This window comes from Garra rufa, chromosome 5, assembly GCF_049309525.1.
Source record: "Garra rufa chromosome 5, GarRuf1.0, whole genome shotgun sequence".
Taxonomy (NCBI): domain Eukaryota; kingdom Metazoa; phylum Chordata; class Actinopteri; order Cypriniformes; family Cyprinidae; genus Garra; species Garra rufa.
In genome coordinates this window covers 11,584,984-11,604,096 of record NC_133365.1, presented here as the reverse complement: position 1 = coordinate 11,604,096, position 19,113 = coordinate 11,584,984, and the positions used below count along the sequence as shown (strand labels likewise).

The window sequence follows — 19,113 nt, the reverse complement described above, 5'->3', positions numbered from 1 at the left end:
TACGGGGTCAGACAACCTTCCTGCTGAATCCATCCTGAAGGGTAGTTCTGCTGGTGGATAAAGCCGCTGGATCCGGGTGTGGCGAAGTATTCTGTCACAAGTGGGACGACTGAGAGTGGATCCAAATGCAAGGCTTTATTATAAAGATCGTAGACAGACAGACAGGGTCGAAATCACCAGCAAACATCAACAGCGAAGATAATCCAAGAGCGTAATCCAGTAAACAGGCGTGGGGTCAAAACCAGGTGAGCAGTCCAAATGAACAAATGAAATGAAAACAAGAAACTAGAAAACTATAGCTAAGACTGGGGAAACAAAAACAGAACTATGGCTAGGGAAAACAACAAGGAGACTTGGAAACCTAAGAGCAAGGGAAAACGCTTGGTAGAGTCCGCTGGAGCAAAACAATACTTCACGATGTGTGTGTGATGAGCTGGCTTTTATGTCTGATAAACAGGAAGCTACCATAGAGGCAGCAGAGGGAGCAGCAACAGTCAGTGTGGGTAAGAGCTCCCTCTGCTGGCCTGGTGTGACAGTAAGATTTATTAGTGTTTTGAAAGAAATCTCTTGTGTTTACCAAGACTGTATTTATTTGATTAAAATACAGTAAAAACAGTAATATTGTGGAATATTATTACAATTTAAATTAACTTTTTTTTTTGTTATATTTTAAAATGTAATGTATTCCTATGATGGCAAAACTAAACTTTCACCAGCCATGACTCCAGTCTTTAGTGTCACTTGATCCTTCAGAAATCTTTCTAATGTGCTGATTTGGTGCTCATGAAACATTTCTTACCTTTATTATGAATGTTGAAAGCAGTTAAAGGGGACATATCATGAAAATCTGATGTTTTTGTATTTTACGTACATATTTAACAGTCACCGTTATGCAGATTGATCATAAACACAGCTAAAAAGCTTCCTACCACAGTCGCCATCCTTCACAAAGCTAAAATCTACCACAGTTTTATCACAGATAGAATGCAAAATGTTTCAATACCAGCATTTCAGTCAAATGGAATTTATGCAATATTTCAAACTTGTAACCCACAGGACAAGGCTCTATGCTTATTTCTCTTGTTAGGAACACAACGATAACTGTTGTATTGTTAAATCAATATCTCATTTACAAACTCCCTTAAAAATTATTAAAAGCTCTCACTCACCTTGGTTCGCAATATCACAAAGCTCTATTATAATCAACGAAGCTCTCTATACTGCACAATCAATCTCTTATTTACACTCTCTCTACACTTTGTTTATGAAAGGATTCGTGAGATATGTCCGTGATACATTATTCAACCTTGCAAAAACACGTATCAACCTTTGAAGCTCCCTTGAGAGCAAACACAAACATGCTGATCAGGTCAGTCGCATATGGTGCTTCTAAATATTTTTTCAAAGTCGCACGTAGTAATTTTCAGTCACAAATGTGAGTGAAATGGTTGCACTGTAGAGCCCTGCAGAAGAAAATTAACCTGCCACAACAGTTTAAAATCAGCCCATTTCTGTGGCAAAAATGTGGATTTGGCAACCCTACATCTAACATGAGCTGCATCCAAAGCAATTTTAATACACATATTGATAGTGACTCCATGATGCACGAAAATTATATTCAATATTAGAATGTTTGCAGTCCCGTGCAAGGCTTTAATACAAAAACGCACACAATGAATGGTGACTGTAGAAAGCAAAAGCTAAATCCTAGACATTTTGGGGCGATTTAGGAATCCCGGCCAGACGCATTTTTTTAAGTCCGAAAAGAGGATACATGGTCACCCTAGTTTAAGTGCAATAAGACGTGAAAGAGAACTCAGTTTAGTACTCACATGCCATGTGACAGACGCTTTCTGTGTGCGTGCTTCAGATGTGTGTGTTCAGAAAAGTTTATCTGAGGCACAAGCTGTAAAGGAACAGCTCTATTGTGAAAAAGGAGGCAGGGAGCAGCAGCTGATTTGCTTTTAAAGACACATATACGAAAACAGCATATTTCTGCTTCCACTCAAAATAGGCATTTTCAAAATGATATAATAAATTATCTGAGGTATTTTGAGAAACTTCACATACACATTCTGGGGACAACTGAGACTTATTGTAAAAAGGGGCATACTACGTCTCTTTTAAAAATCATTTTTAATGCTTTCATTTCTTTTTCACTATCAAACTTGATTATATTGACTAATGTGTTTATGTATGTATCAGTCGAGGAGACCAGCTCCTGGAAGTGGACTCTGTGAGCCTGAGACATGCAGCGTTGAGTGAAGCCTATGCTATCCTGAGTGAATGCGGACCCGGCCCAGTTAGCCTCATCATCAGCCGACATCCAAACCCCAAAGTAAGAGCCAAACACAGACACTTATGGAGCCCTTGTTTAGCCTCAATATAGAAAATTACTGTATTTACAAACTGTCATCTCATTAACAGCTGAGAATCTGTTGTCAATAGTTGAAAAGGTTGCACCTTTTTAGAGTTAGTGCTCCGTGAAAACGAAATATTTTAATCTCAATAGAAATACTAATGTAAACGCCCCCTAGTGTTAGAACGTGGTTTAATTAATGAATGAATAAACTCCAAGCATCAGTGTGGGGATCACAGTCACAAGGGTCTGTTCCTCTGTCAAACTGCTGCAAGTGGAAATCAGAAGCACCATCCACCTGTTAAGTTGTAATTTGCTCCTAGGCTGATTCAGTGAAGCCCGACAAAACGTAAACAACATTCCATTCCCCCTGCTGCTGGTGAAACTTGGTTTTCATCCACCTAATGAATCAAGATGTTGAGAAATGTGTGCTGAGGTGGGGTACAGCGGGAGATTTTGGTGGTTAGAATATGCTGACTGTTCACTCTGCCTGATAAATGAGATCCAATGCTAATGTGCCGTGAGCAGAGCTGTGTTAGGACTAGCTTAACACTTACCATGTGACACAAGGTCAGAAGCCTTTCTCAAAGAGTCATTAATTGCTTAAATCAGCATTTGACATATAATTTTATAGATTTGTATTTATTTATTTATTTTTTCCTTATATTATATGTTCCTTTGGTGTAAACATATATGTGACCCTGGACCACAAAACCAGTCTTAAGTCGCTGGGGTATATTTGTAGCAATAGCCAAAAATACATTGCATGGGTCAAAATTTTAGATTTTTCTTTTATGCCAAAAATCATTAAGAAATTAAGTAAAGTTCATGTTCCATGAAGATTTTTTGTAAAATTCCTACTGTAAACATATCAAAATGTAATTTTTGATTTGTAATATGCATTGTTAAGAACCTAATTTGGACAACTTTAAAGGTGATTTTCTCAGTCTTTTTGATTTTTTTGCACCCTCAGATTTCTGATTTCAAATAGATGTATCTCAGCCAAATATTGTCCTATTCTAACAAACCATACATCAATAGAAAGCTTATTTATTCAGCTTTCATATGATGTATAAATCTCAGTTTTGACAAATTTAACCTTATGACTGGTTTTGTGGTCCAGGGTCACATAGGGCCTAAGGCTCATGGCTTAGATACAGAGGAGCTAGAAAAGTGTTCCTTGGGTGGATTTGTTGTTAGACAGCAGTATTTTGCACTCAAGATGTTAGGCGTTTCTTTTATTATGTTACATTTGATCGATTCTGTTGAGTTGAGAGAGACCTGTATTGAAGTCAACAATAAAAGTCAACCAAAATAGATCTGGCAAAACCTGATCTCAACTCGAGTCAGTCAGGCCTTTTTTGGGAGAGTTGCATGAAGGCAAATCGGGATCTGCCTGCAGCGGAGTGCTTCAAAGTGTGCTATCAAAACAACTAGGCTAAATGGTTCATGGTGTTTAAAAGTTATCAGTATTTTTTTAATGTGAATTTCCAGAAACAGAATCACACATTTTGTCAGAGAATGTTTTCATTTAATATCTAAAATTGTAATTGTATTTTCATTATTATTAGTTTATTATTAGTTTAATAAAAAAGCATCTCATTAATTGTAAGGTAAAGTTGGCATGGAAAAATGGTTATGTAAGGTTACATTTGAAGATTCTAGGCAGTTTATTCTGCTTAAATCACAGTGCCGCCTGGTGGTCAGAAATAATATTTTGTCATTTGCCTCATTTTAAGGTAAACATCGGATCAAGATGATACTTGATATTTAATTAAGACTTAAGCTAAGGATATAGCAGTGTTTTTCCTTGTGAGATGCAATGCCTGAGTGTTTTGTATCATCATCTCTCACCCTCAGGTGTCTGAACAGGAGATGGATGAAGTGATCACTCGCTCCACTCACAGAGATAGTCATTCTTCCCACACACTCGGTAAAGTGCCTGTTTTGGTCTGACTGTGGCCACTTTTTATCATGCATCTAAGGGCTCTACAAGCCACAGGGTTTAGCTTTGATTTATTAAGTTCATATTAAGTTTGCAAATATTTAAATTCTGATGCAGCTGTAGTCAAATCAGAGGTTTGTACCTCAGCAAGACATACAGCTATTTTTCAACTGTCATTTTCTTTTGTGCTGTCTTTTAACAGGCCTGCCATCCAAGAGTCCGTCTCCCACTGTTAAAGTCAAGCAGGGTGAGGTTAATCCTGCTCTCAGCTGGACCATGAAGAGATTCCTGGAGCCAGCCAGCAGGGTAAACTAGAAGCTTTAGTCTACACAGGACTCAACTTGTCAGAGAAAATAGACTTGGAATTTATCAAATCCATAAAACTCCTTTATTTGAATTGCATTTTAGGAACAATGAAACAAGGGTTCGAGCACTGAAAATGTGATAAAAAGAAATGCTTTTCTATTAAATAACCAAGTGGTATTCATTTTAAAGACATATAGCAAAAACACATTTTTAAAGCAAACAGTCAACTTTTTTTCCCCCTAAATTTCAAATGATAAAGCAAGATATATTGTTCAAAATCAAGGCCACTCTCATACACTAAAAATAATTAGAAATCTAAAATCTAAAAATAAGTTTGCAATAATGTTTGCAGAAGCCACTTGGTTTAGTATTTTGTGACAATAACATTTTTAAGTGCGACTTAAGCATCCAAATACTTTTTGGGGCCATTGTATACACACTACTTAAAGGATTAGTTTACTTACACAATAAAAAAATTCCTGGTAATTTACTCACCCACATGTCATCCAAGATGTTCATGTCTGTCTTTTTTCAGTCGAATTGAAATTAAGGTTTTTGAGGAAAACATTCCAGGATTTTTTTTTTCAAATAGTGGACTTTAAATGGGTTAAAGGTCCAAGTTGCAGTTTCAATGCAGCTTCAAAGGGCTCTACACAATCCCAGCTGAGGAATAAAGGTCTATTCTTGCAAAACTATTGGTCATTTTCTGAAAAAAAAAAAAGTTAAAATTTATATACTATTTAACCACATATGCTCATCTTGTACTAGCTCTGCGATGCACGTCCATGAGTTCACGCATTACAGAATCACGTTGGAAAGGTTGCATAAGGTTAGTTCTTCATCTGTGTACTTCAGTTCAAAAAGGTAAGGTAGGAAAAACACCATATCATTTTCTAATCCAACTTCAAAATCATCCGACGTTGTTTTACCTTTTTTGTAAAGGTTGTTTGACTTTCTTTGCATGTTCGCTTTGTAAACACTGGTTCGGTACTTCCGCCTATGCCACGTGTGACTTTTCCAATACGACTACGTAATACATGAAGTTGAACTAGTACAAGATGAGCATTTGTTGTTAAAAAGTATATACATTTTTATTTTATTTAAATGACCAATTGTTTCTAATTTGAAACTGCAATTTGGACCTTCAACGTTTTTGCCTCCCATTAAAGTCTACTATATGGAGAAAAATCCTGGAATGTTTTCCTCAAAAACCTTAACTTCTTTTCTACTGAAGAAAGAAAGACACAAACATCTTGGATGACATGGGATAAATAAATTATCACAAAATTTTTATTCTGTAAGTGAACTAATCCTTTAATATTGTTGGTCTTCAGAGAGATTTTAATTGTTTATCTTCTTCTGACCCTGCAGCAAGGCTCGTTAAGTTCAGAGGCAGAGCTCTCTCAGTATTTCTCGGTTCACGATGTACCCAGCCAGTCTTCCCTAGCTGAAACCATAGCCATGGGATCCAGCAATGACGACATGCTGAGCAGGAGCTGTAATACATCTATGGAGGAATCAGCAGCACCTCAGCCGCATGGTAACATTACTGATTCTCAAGGGTCATGTTGATAAAGAGATCAGTCACAATGTGTCACTAAAGCTTGTGTTTTCTGTCCTCTTATCATAACAGTCTATCGGGATAGCTGCTATAGAGGTTCAGACAGTAGTCCCACAACCCCAGAGTGTTGTAAAGTGTCTGGAGGGGCTGGTCGCACAGCAGACACACCTCAACAGGCCAGCGTGGGAAGCAGCCCGAGTTCTGTACGTAGCCCACTTCTTCGGCAGCGTCGGGTCATCTGCTATGAGGATGAGCCTAGTGATGACGAAACCTGCCTTGAGGAGGACAACGGCCCCTTCCGTCGCCTTCTCCGTGGGGTTTCAGATAGTGGCCACCACCAAGAGGAAGACTCTGGTATTGTAATAGCCACGTCATCTCTTGAGGTCGATGATGAAAGTCAAGACAGCAGTGAGAGCCACAGACAGATAAGCAGTGAAGCAGCCACTCCGCTTTATGGTAGCTCACTTGAATCTGAGGAAGGACCTAGCGGCCCACCTGGTGCCGAATCTCCCTTCATTCCCATTCGCTCCATGGAGACAGCTGGAGGAACAAACCTGGGCATCAAAAAAGAGCCCCATCGAGAAGGGCAGGAGGTCAAACGCTCACCCAAGCTGGAGCACAAAGCTGTGACTCGTGTCAAGAGCATGATGAGCATTGAGTGCCCCAACCCTCCACAAAAGACCAAGGGTGAAGAACCACCTATACTCCCAGCAACCCCTGCCCAGGTTGCACAGAACAGCGCACGGCCGCCCTGCAGGATGCTTCACTGCAAGAAGGGGGAGTCCAGTGAGTTAGCAGGGGTCTGCACCATTGAGACAATAGTGCTCCAGCGTAGTGAGACCGAGTCTTTTGGTCTGGATCTGGAGATCAAGTCCGCCCCACTTAAGGTGCTGATCACAGGGCTGAGACCGGGAGGTGTTGCTGAAAGGGTAGGTTGGAAATTGTGAATGTTTTGATTGATTGCAATGCTTTTTAACATTCAACTGTGTCAACTGAGTCAAGGCTGTGTTCAAGAAAGAGACTTTTATATAGAAAATGATCAGTACCAAAAGACATTTTTAGTTCTGGTTCATCTCGAAACATTAAAGGAACACTCCACTTTTTTTGGAAATAGGCTAATTCTCCAACTCCCCCTGAGTTAATAAGTTGATTTTTAAAGATTTATTTTTTTTTGGCATTTTTGCCTTTATTATGATAGGACAGATCAAATATGACAGGAAGCGAAGTAGGAGAGAGATATGGGGCGGGATCGCGAAAGGTCCTCGAGTCGGGATTCGAACACGGGACACCCAGAGCGCAACGCCGCTATATGTCGGCGCCGACAATAAGTTGATTTTTACCGTTTTGAAATCCACTCAGCCATTCTCCTGCTCTGGCGATATCTTTTTTAGCATAGCTTAGCATAGATCATTGAATCCTATTAGACCAATAGCATCGCGTTCAAAAATGACCAACGAGTATCTGTATTTGTCCTATTTAAAATGTGACTCTTCTGTAGTTATATCGTGTATCAAGACCATCGGAAAATGTAAAGATGTGGTTTTCTAGGCCGATAAGATTAGGAACTACACTCCCATTCTGGCGTAATAGTCGAGGAAGTTTGCTGCCGTAATATGGCCGAAGCAGGCGCAGTAATATCACACAGCACAACGTGACCAACTGCATGCGCAGGGAACTTATTAACTTGGGGGGAGTTGGAGAATGAGCCTATTTCCAAAAAAGTGGAGTGTATTAAGTAAATTAAAGTAATTTTGATGAAATCCAAGAGATTCTGATCCTGCATAGACAGCAATGTAATTACCACGTTCAAGGCCCGAAAAGGTTTTTTTGTGCATAAAAAGGATTCTTGTAGCTTTATGAATTGAACAATTGATGTCACATGGACATTTATCAGTGTCCTTACTAGGGGTGGGACGATACAGGTAACTCACGATTCAATTCTGTGGCGATATGTGGCCCACGATAATGACAATATCACGATTCACGATATCTACGATATTCAATAAGAAATTTCATCAACGATAAATCACGATATATGTGACTGAAAAAGAAAAAAATACCCATAATAGGGAAATCTTATGCATTTATTAATGCCAACATTTCCAACACTGTGCAAAGAAATATACATTTGCATAATAACTCACTGCCCCTTGTCTTAAATGTAAACACTGTACGGCTAGAGAGATAAAAGTGCCTGAACATTAAAAAAAACAACATGAACATTAATTAACATATGATACTGAAACGTCAGTAGTAAGTTACTGTAAAGTGCTTTATGTTAACCTGGACAGTGGTCACATCAAGGCATATTCTTCTTGAGGAACACTAACTGATCAGCATGCTCAACTAGCGGGTGGGTCTTTGATTTGTTTTTCGTTATTTTCCGCCATTCTTCTCGCGTCTCTTTTTTCTGCGCTTCTTCTCTGTTGTTGTTAGTTAACTTGTGTTCTTCACTGGCCGCTGCTTCCGCCACTTTACCCCTATTTACTCGAACAGCGCCCCCCGCAAACAGAATGGTAGATATTGGGTAGTGACAGTGACACTGACAACGGGTAAATTAATCATTTTGTGTTGTAATAAAATATCGATATTGGCCGTTAGTGTATCGATTATTTATTGCGACAGAGAGCACAACAATATATTGCATTATCGATTTTTTTCCCACCCCTAGTCCTTACTACCTTTCTGTGCCTTGAACGTGGTACTTGCATTGATGTCTAAAATATCTTAATTTGTGTTCTGAAGATGAATATAGGTCTTATGGGTTTGGAACAACATGAGAGTGAGTAATTAATGACAGAATTTTTATTTTTGAGTGAACTATCCCTTTAACTTCCCTTTTCCTTCCCTAAAAGACTAAAAAAAATTGTTAATAGAAAATTTAAGGTACCAGAATTGTTCAATTCTTTATGATTCCCATCCCCACTGTTGAGATGATATTTGGTGTCGGACAGCTGCCTGTGCTTGCAGGCATGGATGAGATCCAGAATAATGTATTTATCTCCTAAATAAATCTGAGAATTTCTTTCATGTCTATTCTTTTTAGGAAGCCTCAGGGAAGATGAGCGTTGGTGATGAGATTGTAACAATTGGTGACACCCCTGTGTGTACATCCACCTATCAGGAGATCTGTGACCTCATGCACAACCTGCCAGTCACATTGACTTTAGAGATTAAAAAGCCAGTCTCAGGTGAGTTGCAGCCAGTATACTGTATATATTGCTTCCTGGAGTTAACCAATGATAAGTCGATAATAGCTTTGGTGGTGGGTTTTTCCCATGTATGTCTGCTCATTTAAATGTTTCAAAAGAAGGATGGTCCCTTTTAAATGAAAATTGTTGTCCCAAAGCCATATGATTTTCTTTGGTGGAACACATAAAGACAACTTTTTAAAACTCAGTCTTTTCCATGCAGTTGCAAGCAATGGTGACTGATGTTTCGAGCTTAAAACACAAAGTAAATTCACCTTAACAGCATTATAAAACTGGTCAAATGTGATTTCTAATAATACACGTTGTATGAACTTCTTTTGTGGTGGTTTTTTCATCTCTGTTAATAGAGACTGTTTTCATGACGCATCATCAATCGCCATATTGGCGGCACTGAATGTAAACAACACAACTGAACCAAACGAAACTCACATATTTTGCTGATTATTGCTGCAGAAAATGGTTAATAATTTTCATGTTGGGGCTGCACTAATCGGTCAGACCGGGAAAAACATTTGGAGTACTATAGACCGCCAAAAGTTAAAACAAATCAAGGAGAATAGTGCAAAAAACTGTCTGAGGAACAAAAGGCATTTGTGGTTGGCCAAACTCAACCAGAATTTCTAGGGCAAAAATCTTGACAACATTTGTGTTTGTTCTTGATAGGTGAAATATTAGGCTAATATCTTAATTAATACTGCTTATTCGTAGCTTTACCCCTATTAACTTTAGTTTGTCAAAATATTGAGCCATTTCCTGCTTACTACGTCTGTGTGATTATGACTCTGTATGATTTAGCAGCTTCCACACATTTTATCTGTGTTTTAGTGAGCATAAATTAGCAGAACAACGTATTCAGTAGTACATTAACCATGCAATCCATGCTGTTGTTTACATCTGGGTGTCTCCAATATGTCCAATCATCCGAGTAACTGACCAAATTGTGACAGAAGTGCAAACCTTCTATTGTAATTTGAAAAAAAATCTGTCTATAGTTTCTCCTTTTTTGTTCTATGGAAGAAAGAAAATCGTAAGAGGTTTGGAACAACATAAAGCAGTTCCCTAAAACATCATTTTATAACCTGCACTACATTAGCCAACTATACTGATACTGATGTTAATATACACTGGCAATCTAATAATCAACATGCAATTTGCTATGATTAAGAATGGTAGTCAATGCTGTGTTACGTATAGTGTCAGATTGCTCTAGATGGCTTGTTAATCCACATTCCCTCCTCCCTTCCCGCAGACTGTGGTGCTCCAGCTGATTTAAAGCTGTTTTCTAATTGTATAAACCATATATCACAATATAACAGGATAAACAGGTCTTGTATAATATATCCTGGGCTGACTGTTAGCACAGGTAGAATTACCACTGCAATAAAGAGATCAGTCTGTCTTTCCCCATGCTGCCTTAAAGAGATAGAAGTACTACAGGCTTCCCCTTTCTGGCAGTACCCCTCACCAGCTCAAAGGGAACTGCAGGCTCCTGGCTATTTGTCAATGGTGACTATTGATTACTTCACTACCGTAGCCACCGTAGATGTGTAGAGCAACAGCGCTAATGCTTCCTAGAGGCCTTTAGTCAATTAGAATCTAGATTTGGTGTTATTGCTCTGACTGCCACATTCAAATTTTAAATAAAAGATGTAACACATTGGTCAAAGAATTTGAATCTGTACTTTTGAATGTCTCATCATGCAGAGCAGTAGCCTCAAGAAACAACTTGTTATATAGTATATTAATATATTTGTCATGTGTCTGTCTTTGTCTGTCTATACCTGCCGTCATCTCATCTCACGTTTATACTGTATGTGATCGATCTTGTTCACCTTGTTCGTACATTAGAGCATATGCTCATATAAATTATGTAAATATGAGCATTTATCACCTGTGTGTATGATGTTTAGAATAAAATGCACTTAATCATGTTGAATGCACCACCAGGTCTAGCTTTTTCATTTACACCCTGTAAAATACCCATTCAATATTTCAGGAGATGATGCATATTTTACATTTGTGTGTTTAATTGTGAATGGAGTATTCAGAGTCGTCTTCAGGCAAAACTGAGCAAAGTTTTAGACATTATGCCTCCAGGATGCCAGTATTACATCATTGGAAACAATAGAAAAATCCTTTCTCTGCAGATTGCCTTTGTTTCCCACCAATCCCTGGGTATGCTCAGAGTGGGACTCACCTTTTTTGTCTGAGAAGTTATTTCATAGTAGTCCCAAGTTTCCAACTCTGTTGAGTTTGGCTCTGTGGTGCTGGCTTTGAACAACAATAATGAATAACAGAATGAGTGAAATATCAGATTATGAAATGAACGGCAATGATATGGATCTGGGTTTCTTTTAGTATAATTTGCTATGCATATTTTGGGAGAATGGAAAGGATTAGTTGGAATAGTTTTCCAATGGAATGTTAATTTATAAAACAGGCAATTTGCAGCTTGTCTCGCAGGCCTCAACTGTGCACTTATATGGTAGGACTTATCTTGGTGTAAAGTCATCTTATCCAGCGATTCTCTTTAACTGTTTGCCATGTTTTAACTGCCTGTTATTGATTTAAAGTGCAAATTGGCATAATGAACCATGATGATTAAAGGATTAGTTCACTTCCAGGATAAAAATTTTCTGATAATTTACTCAAGATGCAAGATGCTCATGTCTTTCTTTCTTCAGTCACAAATAAATAAGGTTTTTGAGGAAAACATTCCAGAATTTTTCTTCATTATAGTTGACTTTGATGGTGACCAACGGGTTGAAGGTCCAAATTGCAGTTTTTAATGCAGCTTCAAAGGGCTCTACACAATCCCAGCTGAGCAATAAGTGGCTTATCTAATGAAACGATCAGTCATTTTCAAAAAAAAAATTTTAAACTGATATACTTTTTAACCACAAATGCTGACCTTGCACTAGCTCGACTTCACGCATTACATAATCGATCTTGTGGTGTAGGCAGAAGTACCGACCCAGTGTTTACAAAAACTCAGACGCCCTTTACAAAAAAGGTAAAACAATGATGTCGGATGATTTTGAAGTTGGAGGAGAAAATTAGATGTATTTCGTCCAACCCCACCTTTTTGAACCAAAGTACACAGATGAAGAACTAACCATACACAACGTGCTTACACAATGCATGAAGACAGAGCTAGAGTATGCAGAGCATTTGTGGTTAAAAAGCATATACATTCTTTTCTAGAAAATGACCAATCGTTGTGCTAGATAAGACCTTTAACTCGTTGGCCACCATTGAAGTTCACTATATGGAGAAAAATCCTGACTGAAGAAAGAAAGACATGAACACCTTGGATGACATGGGGGTGGGTAAATTATCAGGCAATTTTTATTCTGGAAGTGAACTAAACCTTTACCTGACTTGAACATTTGTAACAACTAAAAATGATTTTAACTATATTTTATTTTTTGTCCATATTTGCAGCTGTAGATCGACTTTCTAGCCTGATGATGTCCTCTGGCTGTGAGGGCTCGTCTAAAATGGAGACATCTAGACATCCTCCAGAGGAAGGGGATCATATGGACGAAACTCTTGTTGCAGCCCGAGAAAGCCTTTCATCAGAAACAAATGTGAAACAGGCATTATCAAACCACAGCAACAGCATTCCCGTCACTAATATTGATGATGTCATAACTGAACTGAACTCAGCAGAAAGCAAAGAAAAAGACAGAAGTGTCTTGTGTTCCACAGAAGCAAGTGCAAAAACAGAAGAGTGCAGTAAAGTAGACGACACAGGGACTGCAGCGCAATCACAACCTAACCTTCTGGATTTATCTGCCCTAGATGTGGGGAACAGCGCTTGCCATTTTCCTGTAGGAAAGACATTTTTAAATAGTTACTCAAGGAACTTTAGTAATCTGGGAGAGGACATTGTCCCTCCAGTTAAAGGACATGGAGAGAAACCAAGTATGTACAGTCTGGTGGAAGATAGTGACTCTGAGAGTGACTCTGCAGACAGTGCTGTCAAAGTACAGTCGTCTCAAGGTCACTGTGAGGGTCGTCAGAACACTGACACAGATGAGGAGGAGGTTGAGCTCTGTTTCAGCACTATCAGTCAGCCTACATTCAGCCAATCAGAGGGCAGCTCTCGGTCGGATAGAAAAAGCATGGCTAAAAGCCAGAGTGCTGACAAGACACTTGCTGGTATGGATCTCCACAACCCTCCGTCACTCACAATGCAAGACGAGGAGAATCATTCTTTCTCTAAGTTACCAGATTCACATTGCCCTCAAGTTTCGGGTGATCTTATAAATAGGGATAGTGGACACACTTCCATGAAACATGAGGCAATTTGTGCATCTCAGACAACACCATCTAACCGCAAATCTGATGAAAAATGTGAAACAGTTTCAAATTCTGTTCAAATGTGCCAGACACCAACAGGTGTTCCTCAGAGCAACTGTCACGTCACCCCAAGAAGTCAAGAGAGGACAGCTAAGTTGCTCACAAATGCATCTTTGTCAGTAGAGAAACTCGACACTGGGCAAGTGCCACCGGGGTCGACTGTGTCCGAGCCCAAGGCATTAAATTATACCAATGGCAAAGCCAGTGGGCAGGCCTCCTCTACAATTGCTCCAAAAGACAAGGAGAGAGAGAAAATTCCAGAGAAAGTTCAAACCCAGAGCAAATCCACCCCTTATTGTGTCAAATCTTTGGGAACTAAATCCCCCAATGACACCCCTGTCTCACCCCTGCTGAGAGGTAGACTCAAAGTTGATGATAAAAAGTCAAATACCTCTTCTAAACTCAAAGGTTTGAGTATTAAGAGTAAATCCAAAGACCAAGAACAGTCCGCCTCTAGATCGCCCAGGGTGGAAAGTCCAGGACAGAAAAAAGCTCTTAGCTCCCCAGGTCAGTCTCCCAAACTTGTCTCCAAAAGAACTACACCAACTGGTAGCCCTAAATCTACCAGAACTTCTGAGAAGATCAGGGTTAATTCTTGTAAAGCTGACCAGAGTCAACCTTTGTCCAGTGTTTTAAAGACAAATTCCATCAACACCACCAAAGAAGAGCTTAAGCCTTCCAAGAAGGAGCAAGTCTCTGATCTAAAGGAGCACATCTCAAAATCCGAGGTCACTGTCGTCAACACTCAAAGAACTTTCATTGAGGTACGTCTGTCATCCTCTTCATCGTCTACACCTGTGCTGACACGCAAGGAAGCTGTAAATGCGAGCCATTTAAGCTTAGCCTCAGTATCGGTTGATCAAGTTGAGTGGGAGGAATCGAATTCAGACTCTTCTCTTGGAAGACCCACAATCTCATTAGAATCAACCAATTCTTCATCTAGTTGTTTGCAGCATAATGGTACTAATAAAGCTAATGAAACTGCTGAAAAGGTGTATTGCAATGGCCAGGAAGAAAATCTCCTCAGGTACTCAAATAACAAAGATGCTGGTTCAAGTCTCAAAACAAGCATGTCTAAACTGTATCTAAAGGGATTAGACCGCAGGAGCTGCTCTACGGACACTAGTGGGTCTCTTGACCCAAACCCCTTCTCAGTTCGTCAAAGAATCCAGTCATTTGAGAATCTAGCCAGCTTTGATCAATCTGTAAAATGTATAGACATACCATTTTATGCTAACACCTCAAAGCCACCTCTGAACCGGAGGTTATCTGGCTATGCTGGATCTACTAGCAGTCAGTCTGGTGACAGTCGTTCTTTGAGAAGGAGTTTCAGCTCATGTGTAGACCATTTGAGCTCAACCCCTTCTCCGGCGTACCCACAGAATTCGTCAACTTCAGTCGCCACCATCTTTGAATCAACCCCTCCAAAGCAAACTACAGAAACTGTTATGAAAGAGAAGGTGAGAAAAGAGGCCTCTCTGAACCAGCCTGCTGTACACACACCACCCGTACTGCGCTCCCGCAACGCCCGAGCACACGGAGGCCTGTCGCGCTCCAAATTGAGGGAGATTAGGGCACTGAGCATGCCTGAACTAGACAAGCTGTGCACTGAGGATTTCAGCAATGACCCTGGAAATGTGATCTTTAAGACGGAGCTGGAAATCTACCCTTGCAGATCCATAGACCCAACATCACGCAACATGCAGTGCACCGTGGTGACCAGGGTGAGCAGTGTTGACTCTGGGGTTCCTGGTTCACCCAGCAATGGGGACCAAAATGAAGGCCAGGTCACAGGGCTCTCATGCTGGTCTATAAGGTGAGTGAAGAACAGTTTATAGTATGCAGTGAAAAAATATGGATTACAATAGTATTAATTTTAGTGTTTTTATATTTAAATTTTTAAAGTTTTCTTATAGTTTTTATATTTTAGTTGTGTTTTAAATTAGCGTTAGGGTTACATATCTCAGCACATACAGTTGAGGTCAAAAGTTTATATACACCTTGCAGAATCTTATTTTTTGCCAAAATAAGAAGGATCATACAAAATGCATGCTATTTTTTATTTATAAGGATCTGAATGAGATATTTCACGTCAAAGATGTTTACATATAGTCCACAAGAGAAAATGATAGTTGAATTTATAAAAATTACCCAGTTGTTACCTTAATGATCCACAGCTGTGTTTTTGTTTTTTGTTCATGGGTCCCTTGTCCCTTTGTCCTGAACAGTTAAACTGCCCACTGTTCTTCAGAAAAATCCTTCAGGTCCCACAAATGTGTTGGTTTTTCTTTAATATTTTTACACTGAGGGACTCAAATACAGTACAACTCTTACATAAGGTTCAAATCTTCACTGATGCTTTTGAAAAAAAAAATGCATTAAGAGACAGGGGTGTAAACTTTTGAACAGAACGAAGATTTTTCTTATTTTGCCTAAATATCATATTTTTTTTCCATACAATACTGCCCTTCAGAAGCTACAGAAGAGACTTACATGTTTCACAAAAAGTTTTCACCTTCCGGCTCTGAATGCATTGTTTCATTCTGAAGCATCATTAAGCATTTTAACCTTCTGTAATGAGTCCCTCAGTTGTCCTCAGTGTGAAAATATAGATCTCAAAATCATACAGTCATTGTGGGGTTCAAATACACAAAAAAAGCATGTAAATATATGTAAATGTCTTTAATCAGAAATATCTGTTAAGGTCAGTTCTAAATAAAAATCAACATGCATTTTGTATTATCCCTCTTATTTTGGTCCGCAAGGTGTATGTAAACTTCTGACCTCAACTATATTATATTTTTATTTCAGTTTTGTGATGTGTGATAGTCACATCCGATATATTTAACAACCGTTACTTGATAACATTTTAACACATTGCTGACTAAGACAAAAACAGCTGATATTGGTGGTGTTTTTCTCCAACAGTTTGAAAGATCTTGAATCTTCTCCTTCAGACCAAAATAAAGTGCAGGATGTTCTGTGTTCCCTCACAACCAAAGTGGATGTGACAGGTCTCATACAAGAAACAAACACTCTTTCAGAGGTAATTTATCAAGTCTCAAGCTTCACACTTTTTTTATGTTCCAAAAATGGTATTCAAAATGGTTTGTACATATCATATTGTTTTAATGTCTATTTAGAAAGCTAGTATTTTAAGTATAAAGGCCATCTGGCATTCTAACAATTACAAAACGCTTTTGTTTGTGGCTTATTAATATTTATAAAGCTCACAATTTTTCAACTGACACTTTTTTGTTATTTTTTATCAATCTGTTTTTCCTAACAGAACAGTCGTTGTTTTTATGGACCCTATTTATAGCTTTCTATGTTTTACTTTTGATATAAAAAAAGCTAACAGTCTTGGGTGAATCTTTTTATTTAGGTTAAAGATGACATTTATTTTGTGATCTTAACCAAAGAGCAAGGATCTGGACTGGGTTTCAGCATCGCCGGAGGAGTAGATCTGGAGCAGAAATCTATTACTGTAAGCTCTTTTGTTCAAGCAAAAACTGAAACCTTTTGCTTTTAAAAATAAAATAATTAAATAAATGAAATATCAGTAGCCATTTCAGTAGCATTTATAATTACACATTATCTCCCCCTTGTGGTTTTTAAAGGAACCAGTAGTAACATACAGAGTTGAATACAATTAAATGATTACACTTGCAGAATAAAAATGTCCTGATATTGTACTCACCCCCATGTCATCCAAGATATTCATGTCTTTCTTTTTTCAGTAACAAAGAAATTAGGTTTTTTGAGAAAAACAGTCCAGGATAGTGGTCTTGAATGGTGACCAACAGGTTAAAGGTCAAAATTGCCATTTCAGTGCAGCTTTAAAAGGCTCTACACAAGGAATAAGGGTCTTATCTGGTGAAACGATCTGTCATTTTCTAAAAAAAAAAATTTAAATCTATACTTTTTAACAACAAATGCTCATCTTGCACTAGCTCAACTTCACGCATTACATAGTCAGATTGGAAAGGTAGGCAAAAGTACCGACCCACTTTACAAAAAAAGGTAAAACAACGATGTTGGACAATCTTGAAGTTGGAAGATAAAGTGAGGTGGAGATGGAGTTTTTCGTCCTACTCTGCCTTTTTGAACCAAAGCACACAGGCGAAGAACTAACCACGTGTGACCTTTCCAACGTGATTTCATAATGCATGAAGTCGTAGACACGCAGCTTTTGTGGTTAAAAAGTATATTCATTTTGATTTTGTTAGAAAATGACAGATCGTTTCGCTAGATAAAACCCTTATTTCTCAGCTGGGATCGTGTAGAGCCAATTGAAGCTGCACTGAAACTGCAATCTTCAACCTTCAATCCTCTGATCCCCATTGATCCCCTCTGATCCACCATATGGAGAAAAATCCTTGAATGTTTTCCTCAGAAACCTAAATTTCTTTGCGACTGAAAAAAGAAAGACATCAACATCTTTGAAGACGTGTCTTTCTTTTTTCAGTAACAAAAAAATTTTAGGTTTTTTGAGGAAAACAGTCCAGGATTTTTTTCCATATAGTGGACTTGAATGGTGACCAACAGGTTAAAGGTCAAAATTGCCATTTCAGTGCAGCTTTAAAAGGCTCTACACAAGGAATAAGGGTCTTATCTAGCGAAATGATCTGCCATGTTCTAAAAAAAATTTTTAAATCTATACTTTTTAACAACAAATGCTCGTCTTGCACTAGCTCGACTTCATGCATTACATAGTCAGATTGGAAAGGTAGGCAGAAGTACCGACCAACTTTACAAAAAAAGGTAAAACAACGATGTTGGACAATCTTGAAGTTGGAAGATAAAATGAAATAGAGTTTTTCGCCCTACTCTGCCTTTTTGAACCAAAGCACACAGGCGAAGAACTAACCACATGTGACCTTTCCAACGTGATTTCCTAATGCGTGTCACAGACATGCATCGGCAAGCTTTTGTGGTTAAAAAGTATATTAATTTTGATTTTGTTAGAAAATGACAGATAATTTTGCTAGATAAAACCCTTATTTCTCGGCTGGGATCGTGTAGAGCCAATTGAAGTTGCACTGAAACTGCAATCTTCAACCTTCAATCCTCTGATCCCCATTGATCCCCTCTGATCCACCATATGGAGAAAAATCCTTGAATGTTTTCCTCAGAAACCTAAATTTCTTTGCGACTGAAAAAAGAAAGACATCAACATCTTTGAAGACATGTCTTTCTTTTTTCAGTAACAAAAATTTTTTAGGTTTTTTGAGGAAAACAGTCCAGGATTTTTTTCCATATAGTGGACTTGAATGGTGACCAACAGGTTAAAGGTCAAAATTGCCATTTCAGTGCAGCTTTAAAAGGCTCTACACAAGGAATAAGGGTCTTATCTAGCGAAAAG

At 38.6% G+C, this 19,113-nt stretch overlaps 1 protein-coding gene across 1 annotated transcript in view; it reads left to right on the top strand.

The window, feature by feature from the left end:
- The window catches only part of pdzd2 (PDZ domain containing 2), an 87,446-nt gene that overhangs the window by 65,856 nt on the left and 2,477 nt on the right, over nucleotides 1–19,113 (top strand). The window contains exons 12-21 of the mRNA XM_073839523.1: nucleotides 2,206–2,338; nucleotides 4,220–4,292; nucleotides 4,507–4,610; nucleotides 5,982–6,177; nucleotides 6,307–6,579; nucleotides 6,613–7,100; nucleotides 9,218–9,362; nucleotides 12,828–15,564; nucleotides 16,677–16,794; nucleotides 17,134–17,235. Of these exons, the coding sequence (XP_073695624.1) occupies nucleotides 2,206–2,338; nucleotides 4,220–4,292; nucleotides 4,507–4,610; nucleotides 5,982–6,177; nucleotides 6,307–6,579; nucleotides 6,613–7,100; nucleotides 9,218–9,362; nucleotides 12,828–15,564; nucleotides 16,677–16,794; nucleotides 17,134–17,235 (4,369 nt within the window). The remainder of the gene's footprint in view (nucleotides 1–2,205; nucleotides 2,339–4,219; nucleotides 4,293–4,506; nucleotides 4,611–5,981; nucleotides 6,178–6,306; nucleotides 6,580–6,612; nucleotides 7,101–9,217; nucleotides 9,363–12,827; nucleotides 15,565–16,676; nucleotides 16,795–17,133; nucleotides 17,236–19,113) is intronic.